The sequence below is a fragment of the Mya arenaria genome, chromosome 12 (assembly GCF_026914265.1).
Source record: "Mya arenaria isolate MELC-2E11 chromosome 12, ASM2691426v1".
Lineage (NCBI taxonomy): Eukaryota > Metazoa > Mollusca > Bivalvia > Myida > Myidae > Mya > Mya arenaria.
In genome coordinates this window covers 31,069,343-31,088,666 of record NC_069133.1, presented here as the reverse complement: position 1 = coordinate 31,088,666, position 19,324 = coordinate 31,069,343, and the positions used below count along the sequence as shown (strand labels likewise).

The window sequence follows — 19,324 nt, the reverse complement described above, 5'->3', positions numbered from 1 at the left end:
TTAGTACATTAGGAAAATTATTTTCCAAGATAATAAATAACAGACTGACATGCTGGGCAGAGAATTATAATGTATATGTTGAAGCACAGGCTGGTTTTAGACAGAAAATGAGTACTGTGGATAATATTTTTGTCGTTCATGGACTCTTACAGCATATGTCAAACAAAAATAAAAGGTTATTTGTTGCCTTTATAGATTTTACAAAAGCCTTTGATTATATTGAAAGACAAACACTTTTTTACAAGCTTATCAAACTAGGATTGAGGGGAAAAATTTATGATATTGTTAGAAATATGTATATAAATGTTAGATCAAAAGTTAAAAGCAATAATAAGGTTAGTGATGAATTTAGTTGCAACTTAGGTGTAAGGCAAGGGGAAAGCCTTTCCCCATTTTTATTTGCTATGTATCTAAATGACTTAGAAGAAACTTTAATCATGAAAGGCCATGATGGCATTGATATTGGTATGTTAAAACTATATCTCATTTTATATGCAGATGATATATGTATTTTTTCTGAAACAGAAAAGGGACTACAAACTGGTCTATCCATACTTGAAGAATATTGTAATAGATGGAAGCTAAAAGTTAATGTCAGTAAAACTAAATCATGATATTTAAAAAAGGAGGGCGGAGATTAGGTAACATTATGTTTACTTATAACACTGAAGAAATTGAAATTGTTTATAAATTTAATTATTTGGGAATTGTGTTCACCACAGGTGGATCTTTTAATACGGCCTTTGAAAGTATAGCTGGTCAAGCCATGAAAGCAATTTACGATGAAATCATATCTTGTTAAATTCCCATACATTTCTGTAAGTCACAGATTAGATTTATTTGATAAACTTATCGACCCAGTGATATGTTATGGTAATGATATCTGGGAATATTCAAATGCACCAGTCTTAGAGAGATTATACCTTAGATTTTATAAGCAATTAACTTGGAGTCAAATTGCAGATGTCTTTGTTTATGGTGAATTGGGCAAGATGCTATGTAAAAATAGAACTATGTACAAACTATGTACAATGTCATTAGATACTGGACTAAGATTATATGTACATCAGATATTAAGTATGGTAAACTTGTATATAATATGATGTTAAATGACCTAGATATATATCCAAATAAGCCATCTTGGGCAAAGCATGTTAGAAACATATTACAACGATTAGGACTTAATGATGCTTGGATATTCCAGACCGTAGGAAATGTAAATTTGTTTTTATATCATGATAAACAAAGAATAAGTGATCAATATAAGCAAGAATGGAATGCAGATATAGAAAGTTCAAGTAAAGCATTAACGTATAGACTGTTTGCTGATTTTAAATTTCAACCATATTTAGATATTGTTTGCAATGAAAAGTATAGAATCTCACTAACTAAATTACGTGTCTCGTCACATAGACTTTGTATAGAAACAGGTCGATGGAACAAACCTACACCTATTCCAGTTAATGAAAGAGTCTGTTTATTTTGTAACTCTTTAGAAGATGAATTTCACTTTATTTTCGAATGTGAATGTTTCATAGAACTAAGACAAACACTAATAAACAGATATTACCGTACCAACGCTAATGTTGTAAAGTTCAAAAATTTATTACAATCAGAAAGTTGTGTTGTTTTGAAAAAATTAGCAACATTTTGTCATAAAGCATTTGCTGCAAGAAATTTACTTTTTTACAATTAGTAATATATATATTTATATACATATATATATATATATATATATATATATATATATATATATATATATATATATATATATATATATATATATATATATATATATATATGTGTGTGTGTATGTGTTCATTTATTGTATTGCAAGTTACTCTCCTTTCGCTGTATCTTACTACATGTACATACTACTCATCGCCAACCATATGAATGTACTAACCATTGTATTTGTATACTGTACTCATGGGCTTAATTATGCCTACTGTATACGTTTTCCCAATAAACCAATATTATAGTCAATTTAAATTCTTGTATGAGTTAGGTATAGTAGCAGCCTGTATATTTCTTTTATCAAAAAGAGATGTAACTAAAAGTTAGTTGAGTATCTCATGTGTTTAGTTTCCATCAATCCTAATTGAAGTTTTCTAGTTTTAGTAACAGTGATCTTTACAACTTTACACTGACCCCCTCCCCCAAAAAGCAATTCCAAGCTAACTCTTCCCATAAGCTACCTACACACCAATTTTCATAACTGTCCATCAATGCTAACTTATTGAGCAGAAACCAATGTATGACACACACCCACCCACTCGCACAGCGACATCCCCATTCGGTTTGTTTCGGTTTCCCATAATCCTTTGCGAGCGCATGACTTCCGGTAAAATGTCTACCCTAGATAACGATACTGTATGTGTGTGATGTTGACCAGTGAAAAGGAGAGCATAATTAGCAAAATAGATTGATAGGTAGGTAAAACATGTTAGGAACATCAGTTTGTACATTTTTCTATAAATTTCTACCGTTTTTTGTAAATGTCAATGAAGTTTTCGACGTTTATACCCAACTTCAGTACACATTTAAGTGGGTGGGGTAAAATAACAAATATAGTGGTAAAGACTTTCATAGTGGTTCTCAAAGGTTCAAATACATATTGATTGTTATGCATAAAATTGTGGTTTGTTGGGTTTGTTATTAAATTAAATGAATGATATTTTGCAATTAGTGTGAAATTGTTAAGATGTGCAACTTTAAAGCAGTCAAGTAAATGAAGCTTAAAGCATAATGTGATTAAGAAGGGCATTTAAATGTTGCCTGCTGTGCTTATATAAGCAAATAAACAGGTCTGAAACAGCTGATAAATAATGTACTAGTAACTTGTAACTATTTAAATATCTGACTGATATTAAAGCTGCATTCTCACAGATTAAACATTTTGACAACTGTTTTATTTTTGTCTTCGAACAAGCCATTTATGCAAACGTGCAATAAAACCAGTGAAATAAGGCTGCTGACAAAACATTGGATCACAGATTTTCATATTTAAGTAAAAAAATATTTAAAAACATTTTTCTTTAAGCTGCACTCTCACAGATATACCATTTTTACAACTTTTTTATTTTTTGTCTTGGAAATAGCTAATTGTTGCGTTAATATCTGCAATCCAATGATAAAAGGTTGCTGACAAAAGATCAGATCGTAGATTTTAATATTTCTGTTCTAATAATATTAATGTTTTACGGCTTAAACCGTTACTAACAGTTTAAGAAAATGCATAAAACGATAATTTTTAAACTTCGATCTGATTGTTTGTCAGCAGTCTTTTTTTTAATGGTTTCCATGGCTTTTCGCGAAAATTGGCTCGTTCCAAGACAAAAAAAAAAAAGTTGTCAAAACGTTCAACCTGTGAGAGTGCAGCTTTAAACCATTAGTAACGCTTTGAAAATTAGCCGTCAAATAATAATTTTCAAATGGAGATATGAAAATTGGTGATATGATTTTTTTGTCAGCAGACTTATATGTCTTGTTTGCAGATATTTACGCAGAAATTGCCTCATTCCAAGACAACAAATAAAAAAAAGGTGTCAAAACGGTAAATCTGTGAGAGTGCAGATTTAACAGCCTCTTTAGAGTCTTTTATATTTTATTTTTCTGGTTCACTTGGATGATGATAAAACTATTTTATTTAATTTCAGATATGTTCATTGTGGATGTTTGAATCTGCCAAGTTGATGCTGAACAGGAGTAGGCAGTTGATACCATTGATCTGATAGCACCTACTATATCAGTGGTTTTACAAGATATTTTTGTGCAAAACACAAGAGACTGAATTTGGTTCAAGAGCAGAGATAAAATAAATGAAGTGTGTCAATATGAATGAAAACTTTCCTTGACTGCAAGGACTCAAGAAGAAGATAACAGCCGAACAAGAGATTTTTCAAAAAGAAGCAAGATGGGGTTTTTAACCCTTGGCAAATGAACCTTAAAAGGGATTATTGCATACCAAGGACAATTTTTATTGTTATTGAATTATATAATGTTTAATGTTATTATTAAATTGTAAAAAATACTGTTGTTATCAATATGATTGTCTATGATCTTTTTATTCCAACGACTGTTTAACTCCTATGGTAAATATTAAAGACATAAAATCGAGTTAACGTTTGTTGGCAATCACTAGCCACCTGGTTAACTTAGTTTGTAGGAGTACTGTGCTAGTATACCGGCAGCCCTTAGTTCAAGCTTTTTCCTATCATGTTACTTTAGTATTGTTATAGTCAATAAGCCCAGGTGTCGTTAACATACTGTAGGCCGTATATTTTCTTGGCCCAAATTCAAACAGCCTTGAAATTTAAATAAAACTTGGTAAACATGCAAATTTCCATAAACAATATGCTCATGTCCAGCAAGTTTCTACATAATATTTAAAGACTTGAATGATGAAATACATCTGCTGCTACTGTATTAAAATTTTCATAACTTAGATTGTTCATCATTGTAAATACAGTGCTCAAATTTAAAGCTGCATTCTCACAGACTGACCGTTTTGACAAAAAAATGTCTGAAAACCAGTGATATAAGATTGCTAATAGAAAATCAAGGATCCTTTTTACATATCTTGACCGTTTTGACAAAAATTGTCTGTAAACCAGTGATGTAAGATAGCTGATAAATCAGTTAATCTGTGAGATTGCAGTTTTAAAGGTGCAGGTCCCTCAAGGTCAGTTGGCAGGAGATCTCATCAAATTTAACAAAGAATCATACATTCAATGATGCAATTCAACTTATTCATTTTGATGAGAATCCGCATATAATGAACACCATGAGCTCTGTTGTTTTTTGTTTCGTTATTTATTTATTTTTTTGGGGGGGGGTATGACAAATTTATTATTTCTGTAGAAAAGTCTGATACTTTCATATAAATTATAGCAAAACAAAGTAAAAATGGTTGCATAGAATTAAAATATTAATATTTATTTAATTATCTATAAAAAGAGTTCATATAATAAAACATTATAATGCACATTGTAAAACGTAAATGTTAAACGTAAATAAAGTACAAGGACATAAAAATATTTAATTATATATATTTAAATGATTATTAAATAATAATATCTCTTATAATAATAATTCACATAAAAAAAGGTGTTGAATACTTAGCACATAACATATTATACATGTATGAATATCAATAATAACAGTAAAAAAAACAGTTCAACCAACAAAAGAGATCCAACAAGAACTAGCAATGGGAATCCAACCAATATGACCTGACAACCTACAATAGCGGTTCAATCAGCACTTCATTGCAGTCAAAACAGGCTCAACTAGATATTCATCCATTAAATGCAGTCCAACCAACACTTGTGGTCAAACCAACACTTCTTGTCCATACATTGAAAGTTGTTCAACCAAAACTTGTAAATCAACAAATTATAGCTGTCTGATAAACAATAGCTGTCTATCCAACAGTGATTCAAACAACACTAGTTGCCATCACACATTCTGTCAAACAAGAGTCCAACCAACGATGATGGTCCAACCATTTATAATTGTTCAGCCAACACGTATGGTCCATCCAATATAGCGGTCCAGTAAGCAAAAGATGCCCAACCAACACGTTGCTACCAATCTAGCAGCCCAACCAATTGTAGTGATGTTCTTCATTGAAAGTAATGATCTCAGAAGATATCATCAGCATATTTGAATCATATCTGTAAAGAAAGGAATGGAAGATAAATAGTATATTTTTTATAAAAAAAGAAAGTTACTCTCAGACTTATTCATGGATGGGTTTTGAGACAATCTGGACCCCGATTTAATTCCAGGCCTGGGTGTATTCGCGACTAGCCCGGTGGCCATCATAATATTTAAACATAACTAGTAAATCATTCAGAAGACTACACAGGTGACAGCATGACATAATTACTCTTTCTAAGTAAAATGTTTATAACATAGTAATAAAATACATAGAGCAGTATAAATATCTTTATTTATAAAGATGATGATTTATATATGTTCATTCATAAGACTATTTCATAGTTATACCTGGTAATGAAACATTGATAATAACTGAAATTTATTATAGATTATCATTTTGTCCTGTCTCTAAAAATAGTGAAAATATTTTAAAACTCACCATCATTCGGAACTCCTCGGCCATTTTTTCAAAAACAACCTCGGATGTATGCCGGTACATCTGTTGAAGTAGTCCGTATTTTTTTGAATAAAAGCATTAATTAAATGTAGTGTTTAAGAGTTGTATTTATTGCTCTCAGTTTAAATTGATTGCCAGTGAAGTGTATTATTGCAAACATAATTACGATTCCCAAGAGTTAAGTCATAAATTTTAACTACTAAATAAGATTACTACGCGATCTATTTGCAGCGGACTTAAACGTACCACTTTTTAAGTATGTAAACCGTCCATATACATCCGAGGTTGTTTTTGAAAAAAATGGCCGAGGAGCTCCGAATGAACTCACCATAAGCACAAATTGAGGTTAGTTATTCTAAAATACCGTACAGGCTTTTTTTGTTTAATGATGTTTAGCCTGTCCAGACTTTAAAAAACGTCAATATATTATTTAAAAAAGAAGCCTGAACGGCATTTTAGAATGATTAAGTTTGATATAGGAATAAAATTACTGCATGCAATAATTGTATTGGAAATTCTAAATAACTTTTATATAAATATTCAATTTCATTTACGTAGATTCAGAACTCGACATACTATAATTCATAGAAATCTGCTCTGCAAATTTATACTCCACCCACTTATAATCAATCTAGAGTGTGATCGTGTTCAATGGGATAAATCTTTGATTTCTTCTACAAATATGAACTATTTATATACATTTTATTCTCACCATATCGGAAGGCGGTACTTTGATTGGATTAACTGCATCTCTGCTGTTGTATTTCTTCAGATTTGCTAGCGTATTCCTTATTTACATTTTACCGGAAGTCATGCGCGCGCAAGGATTATGGGAAACCGTAAAGTCGCGAATTCTAATAATCTGGTTTTCTTTGAAAACCTGGTTAACTAGCTAAGACCTATTATTTTTTATTGTTTGTTTAACAAACTGCAATGATTAAATATGTTCGTAGGAAGAGGGGAAAAAATTATTTCAAAATCTTGTTTTTTTGGGTAGAAAATGAAACATTAGTTAAGGCCACATCAAATTAATGTTTTATTTCTCGTATTTTTGCCAAAAAATTTGGAGCAAGCGAGAGAATTTTTTTATAAAAGTACAATTTTACAAGTTTTCATAAAACCCAGAGCAAGCGAAGATATTTTTTTTCTTATACTTGATATAAATATAAAAGATTGTTCAATAAAATTGCCCTTAAACCCATTTGAATGCAATCTTGAACTGAACCTCTAATGGACATTGGGAAAATGTCCAATACATACTGGGTACTATTTATTTATCTGTTTTTTAAGTACACACATTATATGAATAAACCAAATTTCTAATATAAATAAAACATATTTTAAGTATGATGATCAATCATAATAAAAAAATAATGCTGCTTTTAGGAAAAAGTTTAAAACTACTTAAAAAATCTACCTGAATCTCCTAAACATCTTTGGCATGTGCTTATTGAAATGAAAAGTACAAGGGTATGTTTTTTTTATGGTCAGAGAGATGTTTTTATAACCGCGGATTATGCTGTTACAGAAAAAAGAAATTAAAATGATAAACTTAGGATAGGCTTACCTTATTTTTGGTCTATCCGGACCAGTGTTAGTATCTGACCAGTGATAGTATCGGACCAGTGTTAGTATCAGTGTTATTATCGGACCAGTGTTATTATCGGACCAGTGTTAGTATCGGACCAGTGTTAGTATCGGACCAGTGTTGGTATTGGACCAGTGTTAGTATCGGACCAGTGTTAGTATCGGACCAGTGTTAGTATCGGACCAGTGATAGTATCGGACCAGTGTTAGTATCGGACCAGTGTTATTATCGGACCAGTGTTAGTATCGGACCAGTGATAGTATCGGACCAGTGATAGTATCGGACCAGTGTTAGTATCGGACCAGTGTTAGTATCGGACCAGTGTTATTATATTTCTTACAAGGTCGCATCAAGGTTACATTGGAACCACAGTGACTCCTGTTATGAAAGTTGTATGGGAAAGGAGCATGACTTAAAAACCTTTTTCTACTACTGTAGTACAAAATTGCTGTTTTAGAAATATCAAATACTAGCCGTAGCGTATTTATGAGGAAAACAACAGACATGAATATCGAGTTACTACAAAAGTTAAAACTGCCATAGTGTATCTATGCATGCACACGTGGTATAATTCCAAGATTGATCATAACATTAAACGTCTCCGGCAATTTTAAAATATATATACCTGAACTGCCAAAGTGTACTAATGCATAATATTATCCTTTATGTGCTTAACAAATTGTTCAAAGGAGTAATTCCTATCTACAAAACTCATCTATAGTAGTTTTATAAACATTAAAAAGTAGCCAATACCGAAGATGAAAATTACCACAACCTACATATCACAGGATTACCATTGCGCTGTTTTGCATGTGCGTTTACCTACTGATGATTGTCTTCAATCAAATTACTACAACACACGTCTACGGTTATTCCTACATTTGTTCAAAATTCATCATATCCGTAGTGTATTAATGAGAGTTTTGTATTTTTCCGAAGTCAACCAGAGCGTAGTTATGCCGAAATGTCATATATATTAATAAGTGAATATTTTAATTGCCGTTACATAATAAAATCAATAAAATGCATTTTATTGTATTAATGTGTCTATTAAAGGGTTTAAGTAAAAGGAAAAATGTACATTTTCACTAGAACATTACCTAATTAGGGATAATGTATATGTCACTAATTCGTGAAATGCAAACTTGATTTATAAGGGTGTTATGTTATATAATTTATGTACTATATAATGTTTGTAATTAATTTCTTTAATTGTGTTTTAAATATATACTGTTTCGAATTTGATAAACATTTTACCTAATTGCTAACGCATTTTAATCGGGAGATTTAAGTCTCTGATTTTAGCAAAACATGTACAAGATTATAAAAATAAGCGGTATTCCCACGCTGTACGATAGCGGTAATCAGAAGCCGAAAATTTGAGTACGGTTTACACTGCTGTGGTAGTTCGCCGGTGAATGATAGAGGTAATGGGGACACTGGAATTTAGGGTCTGCATTAGGCGGCTATGGTAGCGAAAAGGATATAGAAGCGGGTGGACAATTTTTTTTTACATTTCCAAAAAAATAGGAGCAGTAAATCCGCGGAACGAAACATCAATTGGAGTGGCTTAAGCTATTTATTAAAAATTTAATACCGTTTTACGAACGCGGTAATGGTAAGTACCGGTACTTTGTCCACCGAAGAGAACAACTGATGTAGGTAAAATAACGCAAGTTAACACACGTAGAAATATGTTTAATGTTTATTTTAAAATGATTAATTGAGAAATAAATTGAAAACAAACAAGAGTGTATACTGTTTTATGAAAGGGATGCTACTCACAAAAACTCGATGTGAGTCAAACACTTTAACTGGATCGAGTTATAACGGCAACAGAAAATCGGGATATAAGGTAATATCAATTAAACGTTGTTCACGATTTAACGTTTCGATATTTTACAAAATATTTTGTTGTATGTTACTGTTTTAAAATAATAATAAAGGAATGTGCATACCGCAAAGTAGCATTTTTGTCACTTTAAAATGTGCCAAGGTGTGAAAAACACCTGCTGTCTGTCATAAAAAACACATCAATAGACTGAACTATTGCAATGGTAATACTGTATGGTTGTTTGTTTGCACTTTACCACATGTTTTAATACTTACCTGAGGGTGTTGACATTTTGAGAACATTCATGCATACTATAAGACTGATATCATTGTTGTTTACAATACACCGTCAGAAGACGACAAAGGCGAATGGAAGAAAAGCGTCATCAGGATGACAGAATAAAACTGTATTATTACCTGTGCTACTGTTACTTTTTTTGTGCATTGTGTCTAATGTATAAATTTACATGAAATAAACAAAAAAGCACATATCAGTTTGCTATCAAATTTAATATCGCATGGTTTATATTGACCTTTGCCATTTTCACGTTCCCAAAAAATAAATTGTCAAAACAAATATGGCGGTTACTTGACTAACCGAAATATGCTAGATTACCGAAATATGATGATAATTACCAAAATACACAAGACAGTTATCGAAACATGCCTTACATACAAACAAATTTATTGTTTTTACTTTAATATATGTTATAAATACTTTACCAACCTAAATTTTTCGGCTCCGATTTTGACATTCTTACTGCGTCCTATCTTATATATAAGGGGTTTTACCTGTTTTGGCACCAAATTTTTTGCCTGTGTCCTTAATCTATGTTAGTGTCCTATACATAGTATAATACGGTACTTTAAACACCAAACGGGGTTAAATCTTACCACCAGTGCTATATCAAACAATAGTTACTGCCTGAATGGTGTTCACGTCATTAAATCTTAACAGCAGTTCAATATTGATCACTGTTATTAAGTTTCATTTAAATTATCACATGATAGTTAATACTGACTAGGTACTATTCACAATCTTAAGTTAGGTATAATATTAAACACTAAAATTATCACATGACTGGTAATACTGACTAAATACTGTTCGCAATCATAACATTGTTCACATTCTTAACACAAGTTAGCTCAACTTGTTCCTAAAATGACTTTCCAACACCATTTCAGACCAAATCATGAGTCTGAATCCTGTTAATAGATGGATGCTAGTCCTTCATTGGTTGTGGGTTCATATCCCAAACCGGGGCACACTTTTCTTCCCAGGTTTATACACACAGTGTGTGTATACCACATGATAAATTGCGTCATAAATGCTACATTGGAAGGCAAAATTTTGTTTCAAATGAAGACTTTACTATTTCTTCACCATTTTTAATGAAACATGATAGCTTATGGAGCCCCGCCTTCGGTCTTTTACCAGAGTATAATTGAGAGTTTAGTTTCTTAAAACACTTCGACAAACCTTTTAACAATACGGCCGTCTGACGGAGCACTGTCAAAACATTATTTTGGAAACAGGTTTGTGCTTAATGAAACTAATGGTATGGCACAAACACAGAATGTAATAGGTCTGTGGCACCGGCACAAATAAAAACATTAAGTCTGAGTCAAAAACAGCCAGAATAATACTTTTCATGAGGTACCTAATCAAATTTCTTTATTGTGGACATCATTATATCAAATGAATTGACAGTGTTTGTAGGTGGCACCTTTGCTTCCTCCGTTTTTGACAGAGCCTCTATGACAATGAATTTGAGCCCAAATTGTATCAACACGGAGCCCGGCATGTCATTTGGTAAGATATCTCCCTTCATGTTTACTAGTCTGCAGTTCCTTCCCTTAACACTATTTTACTGTATGGAATATCAGTAAGCAGGGAACCAGACTACATGTTTACTTGCATTTTCAGCCGTCTGATATCCACATACATTCTTTACGAATTTATTAAAGGGAATGCTTGTGTTGATAATATCTGAGACAGTATCATTTTCATCTATTTTAACAAATGAATTTACTGTTTTGCTGTCTGAGAAATTGCTTAACCTAAACTAGTCCGCCATGTTTCTTCGAGCGTTGTTGTCAACTTAAACGTCTGGATACAAAAATCAGAGTTATGATTGGATGACTTAAAGACAACTGGCTATAGAAATGATGAATTTTTATTAGCCCAACCTCAATCATTTCCTCCAACTGTTCCATTAAAGATGTCAGACCAAAAAACTTTGCCTCCTCTAATACCCCTGAAATGAAGGTAAAAGGCAAAATTAAAACACTGAAGTAAAGAAGGATTGCATTCATATATTCCTAATCAGGCTTTGTTATGATTGATATAAATAAAAGCTGTTTTTGTTTTTGAGTGAAATTCAGACCTACTGTTCTATGAAAGGGACAAAACACCAGACAATACAATTGCAAGAAAAAGAAGTTGTCAAAAACTCACATAAAATTGAAATCGTTTTTTACAACACATTGAATCAAACTTACTGATGTAAAACATCGCTTACGACACATGTAGTTTTCACAGTTTTTGAGTATTTTTTCAAATTCAAAATTTACACAGTATGTCTACCGAGTAAGTTTGAAAAAAGCCTCGATATATTTATTGCTTCAACATGCTAAATATACACACTTCATGGCTTCCCAAAAGGATGGACTTCACAAGGAAGCACGATACTGGCGCGAAAAAAGTAAACACACAACCTGATAGATTGGTGATGATATTGATCGATGAAAACTTTTGAAAGAGGTAAACTCTGCTGAAAATGACAGCAAGTTGCAAAACATTTATTGACAGTTTATGTGGTGAAACAATCACATGACTTGCAAGGTGTTTGGAAAAAAATGTTCAGCGCTAATATTAGACCATTATGCCCTATTTTTAAAGTGGTAAAATCTGCTGAGACTGCCACATGATTGTTGCATTTATTATTTTAATCATTTAAAATGATATATTATTGGCCTAATACTTGCTCGTACTGACAATTCTAGGCTTGTTGAGGAAATACTGAATGAGCCCATTTTTGGACCATCTGGTGTCTAGTCCCTTTAAAATAAATATATTATTAATATAGGACCCTATTCCTTCTCTTTAACATATTTCACATTAATATTGAAACATTGTATTTTTTTTCACTCTCAATATTCCAGAATACTTTCTTTTCTATATATACTTCCACTTATTTTTGAGGTTTTAAAAATCATAAGTTTATTACTACACAACAATATAGACTTTCTTACCCAAACATGATTACATTTATTATACATGCTATTGATATAGAACAAAATACAAGAGCGCCAAAGAGCGATCACAAACTCTCTTCCTAGTCTTTTCTCAGTCAAACAAGGGACATAACTTCACAATTTTTTTAAGCCAGAGTAATGGTCCTTGCTATAGATGTGCATATTTAATCTGACAGTAAGTTTTATTTAAATAACTTTCGAATTAAGATTTTGCACAATGATGCTGAAGACAACGACATCGTCAAGAAACATATGGCGACATGAGATGAACTTACAATGCACATCCACATTGTTAAGCTACCTAGGTTAAAAAAAGGTTGAAGAAAGAATTACAATCACACTAAATTAGAGATTGCCCACAGAAAACATTACCTTCAGGGTTGATATTCCGGTCAATAATAAGCCGACCATGTCGAAGGTAGTTCAGGATAGGTTCAAAGTATCGGGGACTTCTATCAATGAGGTAGGATCCATTCTCATCCACACTGCTGTTCCACCCAGAGTCTTAAATGGAAAAAAAGGAGTAATACAGTTGTTGTTTTTACAATTATATGAATGTTGCTCAACCGAAGTTCTATGGAATAATCTAAACAAGAGGGCCAAAATGGCCCTGAATCGCTCAACTGAGTTAAAGTGATCACTATTGTTTGATAATTATTCTCAAAGCTGTACACATGGTCCAAATGTCAAAACTGTAGCTTCAAAAACAAGAGGGCCATGATGGCCCTAAATCGCTCACCTGAGTAAAAGAGTTTAACCTTTGTAATCAATATAGCTTAATATTTGTTTTCAAAGAATATTGAAAAACATACTGGTCAAACATGTTGCCTGGATAATCACTGACAGGACTTGTCACAGTTTCCTGCACACTGACAGGACTTGTCACAGTTTCCTGCACACTGACAGGACTTGTCGGTTGACTGCACACTTACAGGATTTTGTTCAGTTGCCTGCACACTGACAGGACTTGATCAATGACTGCGCACTGACAGAATTCGATTTTCATACCTGCACACTGACAGGACATTTTTCAGATGCCTGCACACTGACAGGACTTGATAATTGACAGCACTTGGTACAGATACCTGCACACTGACAGGACTTTTTTCAGTTGCCTGCACACTGACAGGAATTTGTTCAATTGACCTTACACCAGGAATTTGATTGACGGGTCAATTGACCAATCAGATAGCCGCGCTGATAAGCCCGCATCGGCTTTGTTACTATCCGCCATTTTGTCCGACAAACAAGTTATATCCGTCAATAGTCGTCAATGTTTTTTCCGCTATAAAAATGGTTAAAAGATGCAGTTATGGAACCTGCAACACTGACAGCAGATACACTGAAAGTCTTGAGAACAATATAAAGTTCTATCCATTTCCAAAACCGGGCAGGAACCTGGAAAAGTGTATTAGATGGCTCCGATTATGTGGGCGTCCCAATGATCAGCTGAATTTGGAAAAATTGAAAAATCACGGGACAGCTAAGCATGTTTACGTGTGTTCAAAGGTTTTTTACTGTTCTGTAACCTTTTCAACTAAATTAGGGCACAATATTCGTTTTATGCAGTTGTCGTTCGTAACCGGAACACGGAAGTAAAACACACAAATCGACATTTGTAAAACTTTTCGCTCGTTTTGCGTAGATATCTGGGTTCGACACTCCACTAAGTATGCATTTCCTTTAATTAAATAAATTTTACAATGACAGCTAGCCAATATTCTAGAATAAACTAATTTATTATACTGGTCACCCTTTTTCGACCCAAGCCAATGACTGAGGTAACTGTTTTTAACTTTGACAGTTCATGATACTAGTAGGAATTATTTTTTCTGCGAACAATTTTGGTCTGCACTTGTTTCAACTTCGTTTGTATCTATATTTTTCTTAAGCACTTTGTTGATGGCCAACCTACAACAGGAAACCCTGATCCTCGACCAGCATTGCCATATGATCATGCTACACCTGCAAGGCGGCCGCCAAAGTTGCGAGCTGTCACAGAGCCTTCCAGAAAAAGATTGTGGCTTGACAGCATGTCCGACAACCAAGAACACAATAGGTATTTTTATGTAATAATTATTTTGTTTTGCATTAAAAAAATAAATCTATCAAGAAACAATATGTTTTCATTTATTTATTTGTTCCACCACAATATGATAGTGTATGGTCTAAAAATAATAATAAATGTGCAGTATTATGAGTTTTGGATGGAAATCACTATAGTCTGCTAAACAATATGTACATCATAGAGAAACATATTTTACACATTTCTTTAAATAAAACTCTATGTATTTATTCAGGCAAGAACAGCAATTTACAGCATATCGACTTCTAGAAGATGAAAATGACAAAGACATTCCTAACCGGTTGCCAGCACCAGCAACAGAAAATATGCCATCCAGTGATAAAGCAGATGGTAAGTCCAGGGGTTTATTTGAAACTTTAATACTGGTATGTTTAATTATCTGCTGTGTTTTTAATATTTTCTTTGATTGGCAAAGAGAGATATGGCTTGAAATGTTCAATATAAAAAAGCAGGAGCTTTTTCAGCATCATCATCATTACATCTTTATCAGGGACCACTCTTTCTATGTACAGGTCTTGCCTGGTATATACAACAGTCACAAAAAGCAGCCCCTGAAATCATGAGCTGACCTTGCACTTGAAAGTAATGCTGATGATTTTTTTTAAGCCTGATTGTATCTCCATCATCAATCAGGAAAAAGCCCTTCAAATCCCTGACTGCCTCAGAAATTGTCATGTCCCTAGCTGAATATGGACACTTAACCTCCAAAATTCCACTTTCACCATCTTTGCAAATGATGCCATCTGGGCTGGCACCCAGAAATGGGATGACTGGGTTAACAATAAGGCCAACATCGTGCAAGTGAGAATTTGTTTTGTTAATGTACAGTTTTTTGGCATTTTTCTCATTAACATGGCCATAGGAAGTAGGCTTGGTTTGCAGGTTTGGTCAATTGAAAGTGTTTTTCATGAATGACTCATTGACAGTCTTTTGTCTGGTCATTATTGCACCAAAATTTGAAGCAGTTATTCTTTTATGCCTTTCTTCATGCCATCGTATTGAATCACTCTGTGTTCGGGTTGTGTTTTCAACCAGAACTGCATCATCAAGTGAGACGGCAACATCTGTCCAGTTGTTTTGCTTGCCCTGCAATGCATCTTGTATTTGAGTTTTTCCAAAAATGACTTCACTGTCTTTCAGTTCTTTTGGATACTTTATTTCACCACATCTGGAACATGGCTCTCGGGGTGTGTTTACTGGCTCAAGGAGTGGCCCCTGTAATACATAACATTTACTTGACCTTAACATACATTTGAATATAATATTTACACTCAGAGCTAATTTTCTTTTACAAAAATGAAACATAATAATTTGTTCTATTTTTCAGAAAACAGATTGCTGGACATGCTGGCATTAGCTGCAGAGAATGAGAGCCTGAAACAACACTTGGCCAAATTGATTCTAGAAAATGAAAAGTTGCAGCAGAGAAAGACCAATGCCACAAAGACTGAGCCAGGAAGTGCCAAGTTAAATTTTGGTGCATCACTGCTGAGGCAAAACAAGAAAAAAGATGAATTTGTGTACTATACTCTGGCTGCCAGAAGAATATTGCAATGGAAGATCAGCTGCTTCTGGTCATGACAAAACTAAGACAAAACTTTGATTTTGTACACACTGGGAATTTGTTTTCATTTCTCAACAAGACGCGAGTGCATTATTTAAAAACTGGATTCAGTATATGTTTTTTCGATGTTCATCGGTTAAGATATAGCCTCATCGTGACATTATAGTGAAAATGATGCCTGAAGGTTATAGAAAAGAATTTCCAAATACATTAGTTATTATTGATGGAACAGAAATAAAAATTCAACGGCCAAGTTCAATGACTAGACAAAGCCAATGCTATTCTGACTACAAATCATGTAACACTGTCAAAGGGCTTGTTGGCATTGAACCAAGAGGTGGTGTAGTTTTCGCTTCAATGCTATTTACAGGCTCAATTTCAGATTCTGATTTAACTGAAAAAAGTGGTTTTCTTGCTACTTTAGAAAACCTGAAAGCTGAGGGGAAAGTTCTGGAGGGGGATGGCATCATGGTTGATAAAGGGTTCTGGATACAAGAACAAATAGAGAAACTAGGTTTAAAGTTAAATATTCCCCCTTTTGCTCGAAGTGGTGCACAGATGAGCTCAGCTGACATTCGATTGACTGAGAAAATAGCTCAACATAGAGTCCATGTTGAGAGAGCGATAGCCAGAATCAAGTCGTACAAAATATTAAGTCATCGCTTCGATTTGAGCCTATTTAGTTCAATTGATCAAATATGGTTTGTTTAATGTTTCGCAACAAATTTTATGAATTTTTTGATAAAAGAGTGAAATATAATGTTGTACACCCCAAAAATCTTGTGCATATACTTACATGGTAGAATAAAGCTGAACCCACAGGGGCGCGGCCAAATAACGTGACGATTTTAGGCGTATTATCTGTGTTTTCCTCTATGAGATAGGATATGGAACTTGTCTTCAACTTCTTCACAGCAGAGATATCATCCTTCTCAACTGTGATTTTCCTAAATGTAAAGAATGCAATTTTGTTCTTATACATGTTATTGTATAATTTTAATATATTCTAAATGCAAATAAAATCTTTCAAAAAAAAAAGTTGTTTAAATTTCGATAACTTTATTAAGTTATTGTACCTATTGTTTACATATTGGGCCATGACAGGGCGAAGCTTTCTGTTCACATTTGTTGGTCGGGACATGACCATTTGGGAGACGGGCTCTGCAGTTATTTTTTCCCCACATGGTTTGTCCCACTGCTGCGGCAGGCTGGTACATGTCAGCATTGATGGAATTTCTTTGTATCCCTGAACCTTCATCTGTTCTAAGGCCAAAATCACAGCAAGTACATGTGAACATGTTCCATCGTTCCTGAAATGTTAACATGTTAATTTTAAAGTAATGACACAATTGTATCTGTAAATAATAGATATATTGATCTTAAAAAAATTAATTAGTATTCACTTAGTGTACAGCGTCCTTTGTTTCAAGAGGGAAGATTCTAATAGTCTTAAATGGTTATTATACTTACGATAAATGAAAAAAAAACAACATACCCTTGCTGACACTTGCAGTGGGCGTCTAGAAGGCATTTTTTCAAAGTGTCAATTTCCAGATTTACTACATGGCAAGGATCAGATTTCCGCTGACTCGGGTGTACTTCACCTCGAATCAGGACCGAATTCTCACTCCCCGCAAATACTTGTATTTCTCTAATGTAGCTGCCAGATAAAAAAGCAGAAGCTTTCTGCTTTTTCTTCAGCGATATTTGTTCTTTTACGTATTCTAAGCTAATATTGTCAGGAATATCCCGGAGACCGAGACGCCTTTGTTTATCCGCCATCTTTGGTCAGTGTCGGACATAAGCAGAGTAACTTCCCCTGATTATCGGAGGCGTGGCCTATCGAGCCATGGCGTAAGGTCAATTGCCTGCTGACAAGACTTCGTTCAATTGCATGCACACTGACAAATCTATGTTAAATTGCTTGCACACTGAAAGAACTTTTAGGCCAGAGTTTTTTATATTTCGTTTTACGGGAGCGCCGTACCTAAATATTGCAAAACCCAAAAAAGAAAAAGATTCAAATTCCTAACTTCATTTTTATTTTTTCTGCCGCCTGTTTCTTTTAAAATTTAGTGTTATTTAACCTAACGCTAATTTCACAACAACAAAAAATTATTGCGCAGTTTCCAAGATGGCGGAAGCCGGCGATCATTGCTTATAAGGAATGACGTCACCATTACGTCATATGTACTTCCGTTGTGTGGAAAATTCTCAAAAAAAAAAAAATGTTCTTATGATTGATAGACATGTTTTCACATGCTCAATACACTGTAAATCAAAACTATCATTATTCCTGAAACTTTTATACCTTAAGTATCTATTCTTGCTTGATTTATCATTTAGAGTAGAGATTAAAGCATAAAACGCTGCCCTCTAGTTGAAAGGTCATTTTGGAAGATCTGTCATGGCGGACGGTGCAATTTTTAGAGTTTGTTTTTCAAGTGGAGTGATTTTTCTTAGGAATAACTTGACCCCCCTTTTTTATTGGCTTAAAAGGTAATTTAAAGCTTGTACTTTAAGAATATATGTGGTTATCATAGCCTGCATTCGCTCGAAATGCCTTTAAATGTTGTCTAAAAATTATAATTTTACATTGAATTATATAGGGAATAACAATGGTGGTGTGTAACCTTATAAAGTTAACTGAAATATGTTTCATTGTTTTGTGATATCACATGCATATTATATGCCATGATGAAAAATAAAACTTGAAACTTGCTATCATATCATCATCTAAGCGCTTGTAAGGAATATGGCTGCCTTTTACGAAATTTTAAAGTGGATTTAGTTTGAAGACTGATACTATACTGTTCATAAAATCGTCGCATTTTTTTGTGATATTGGAACGGAATTGTATTTTCTTTATATCGC

At 33.5% G+C, this 19,324-nt stretch overlaps 1 protein-coding gene across 1 annotated transcript in view; it reads right to left on the bottom strand.

The window, feature by feature from the left end:
• LOC128211652 (BTB/POZ domain-containing protein KCTD9-like) overlaps positions 1-19,324 on the bottom strand; it is a 148,580-nt gene that overhangs the window by 62,749 nt on the left and 66,507 nt on the right. Inside the window, exons 6-7 of the mRNA XM_052916661.1 lie at positions 13,173-13,304; positions 11,733-11,800 (exon numbers count right to left, since the gene is read on the bottom strand). Of these exons, the coding sequence (XP_052772621.1) occupies positions 11,733-11,800; positions 13,173-13,304 (200 nt within the window). The remainder of the gene's footprint in view (positions 1-11,732; positions 11,801-13,172; positions 13,305-19,324) is intronic.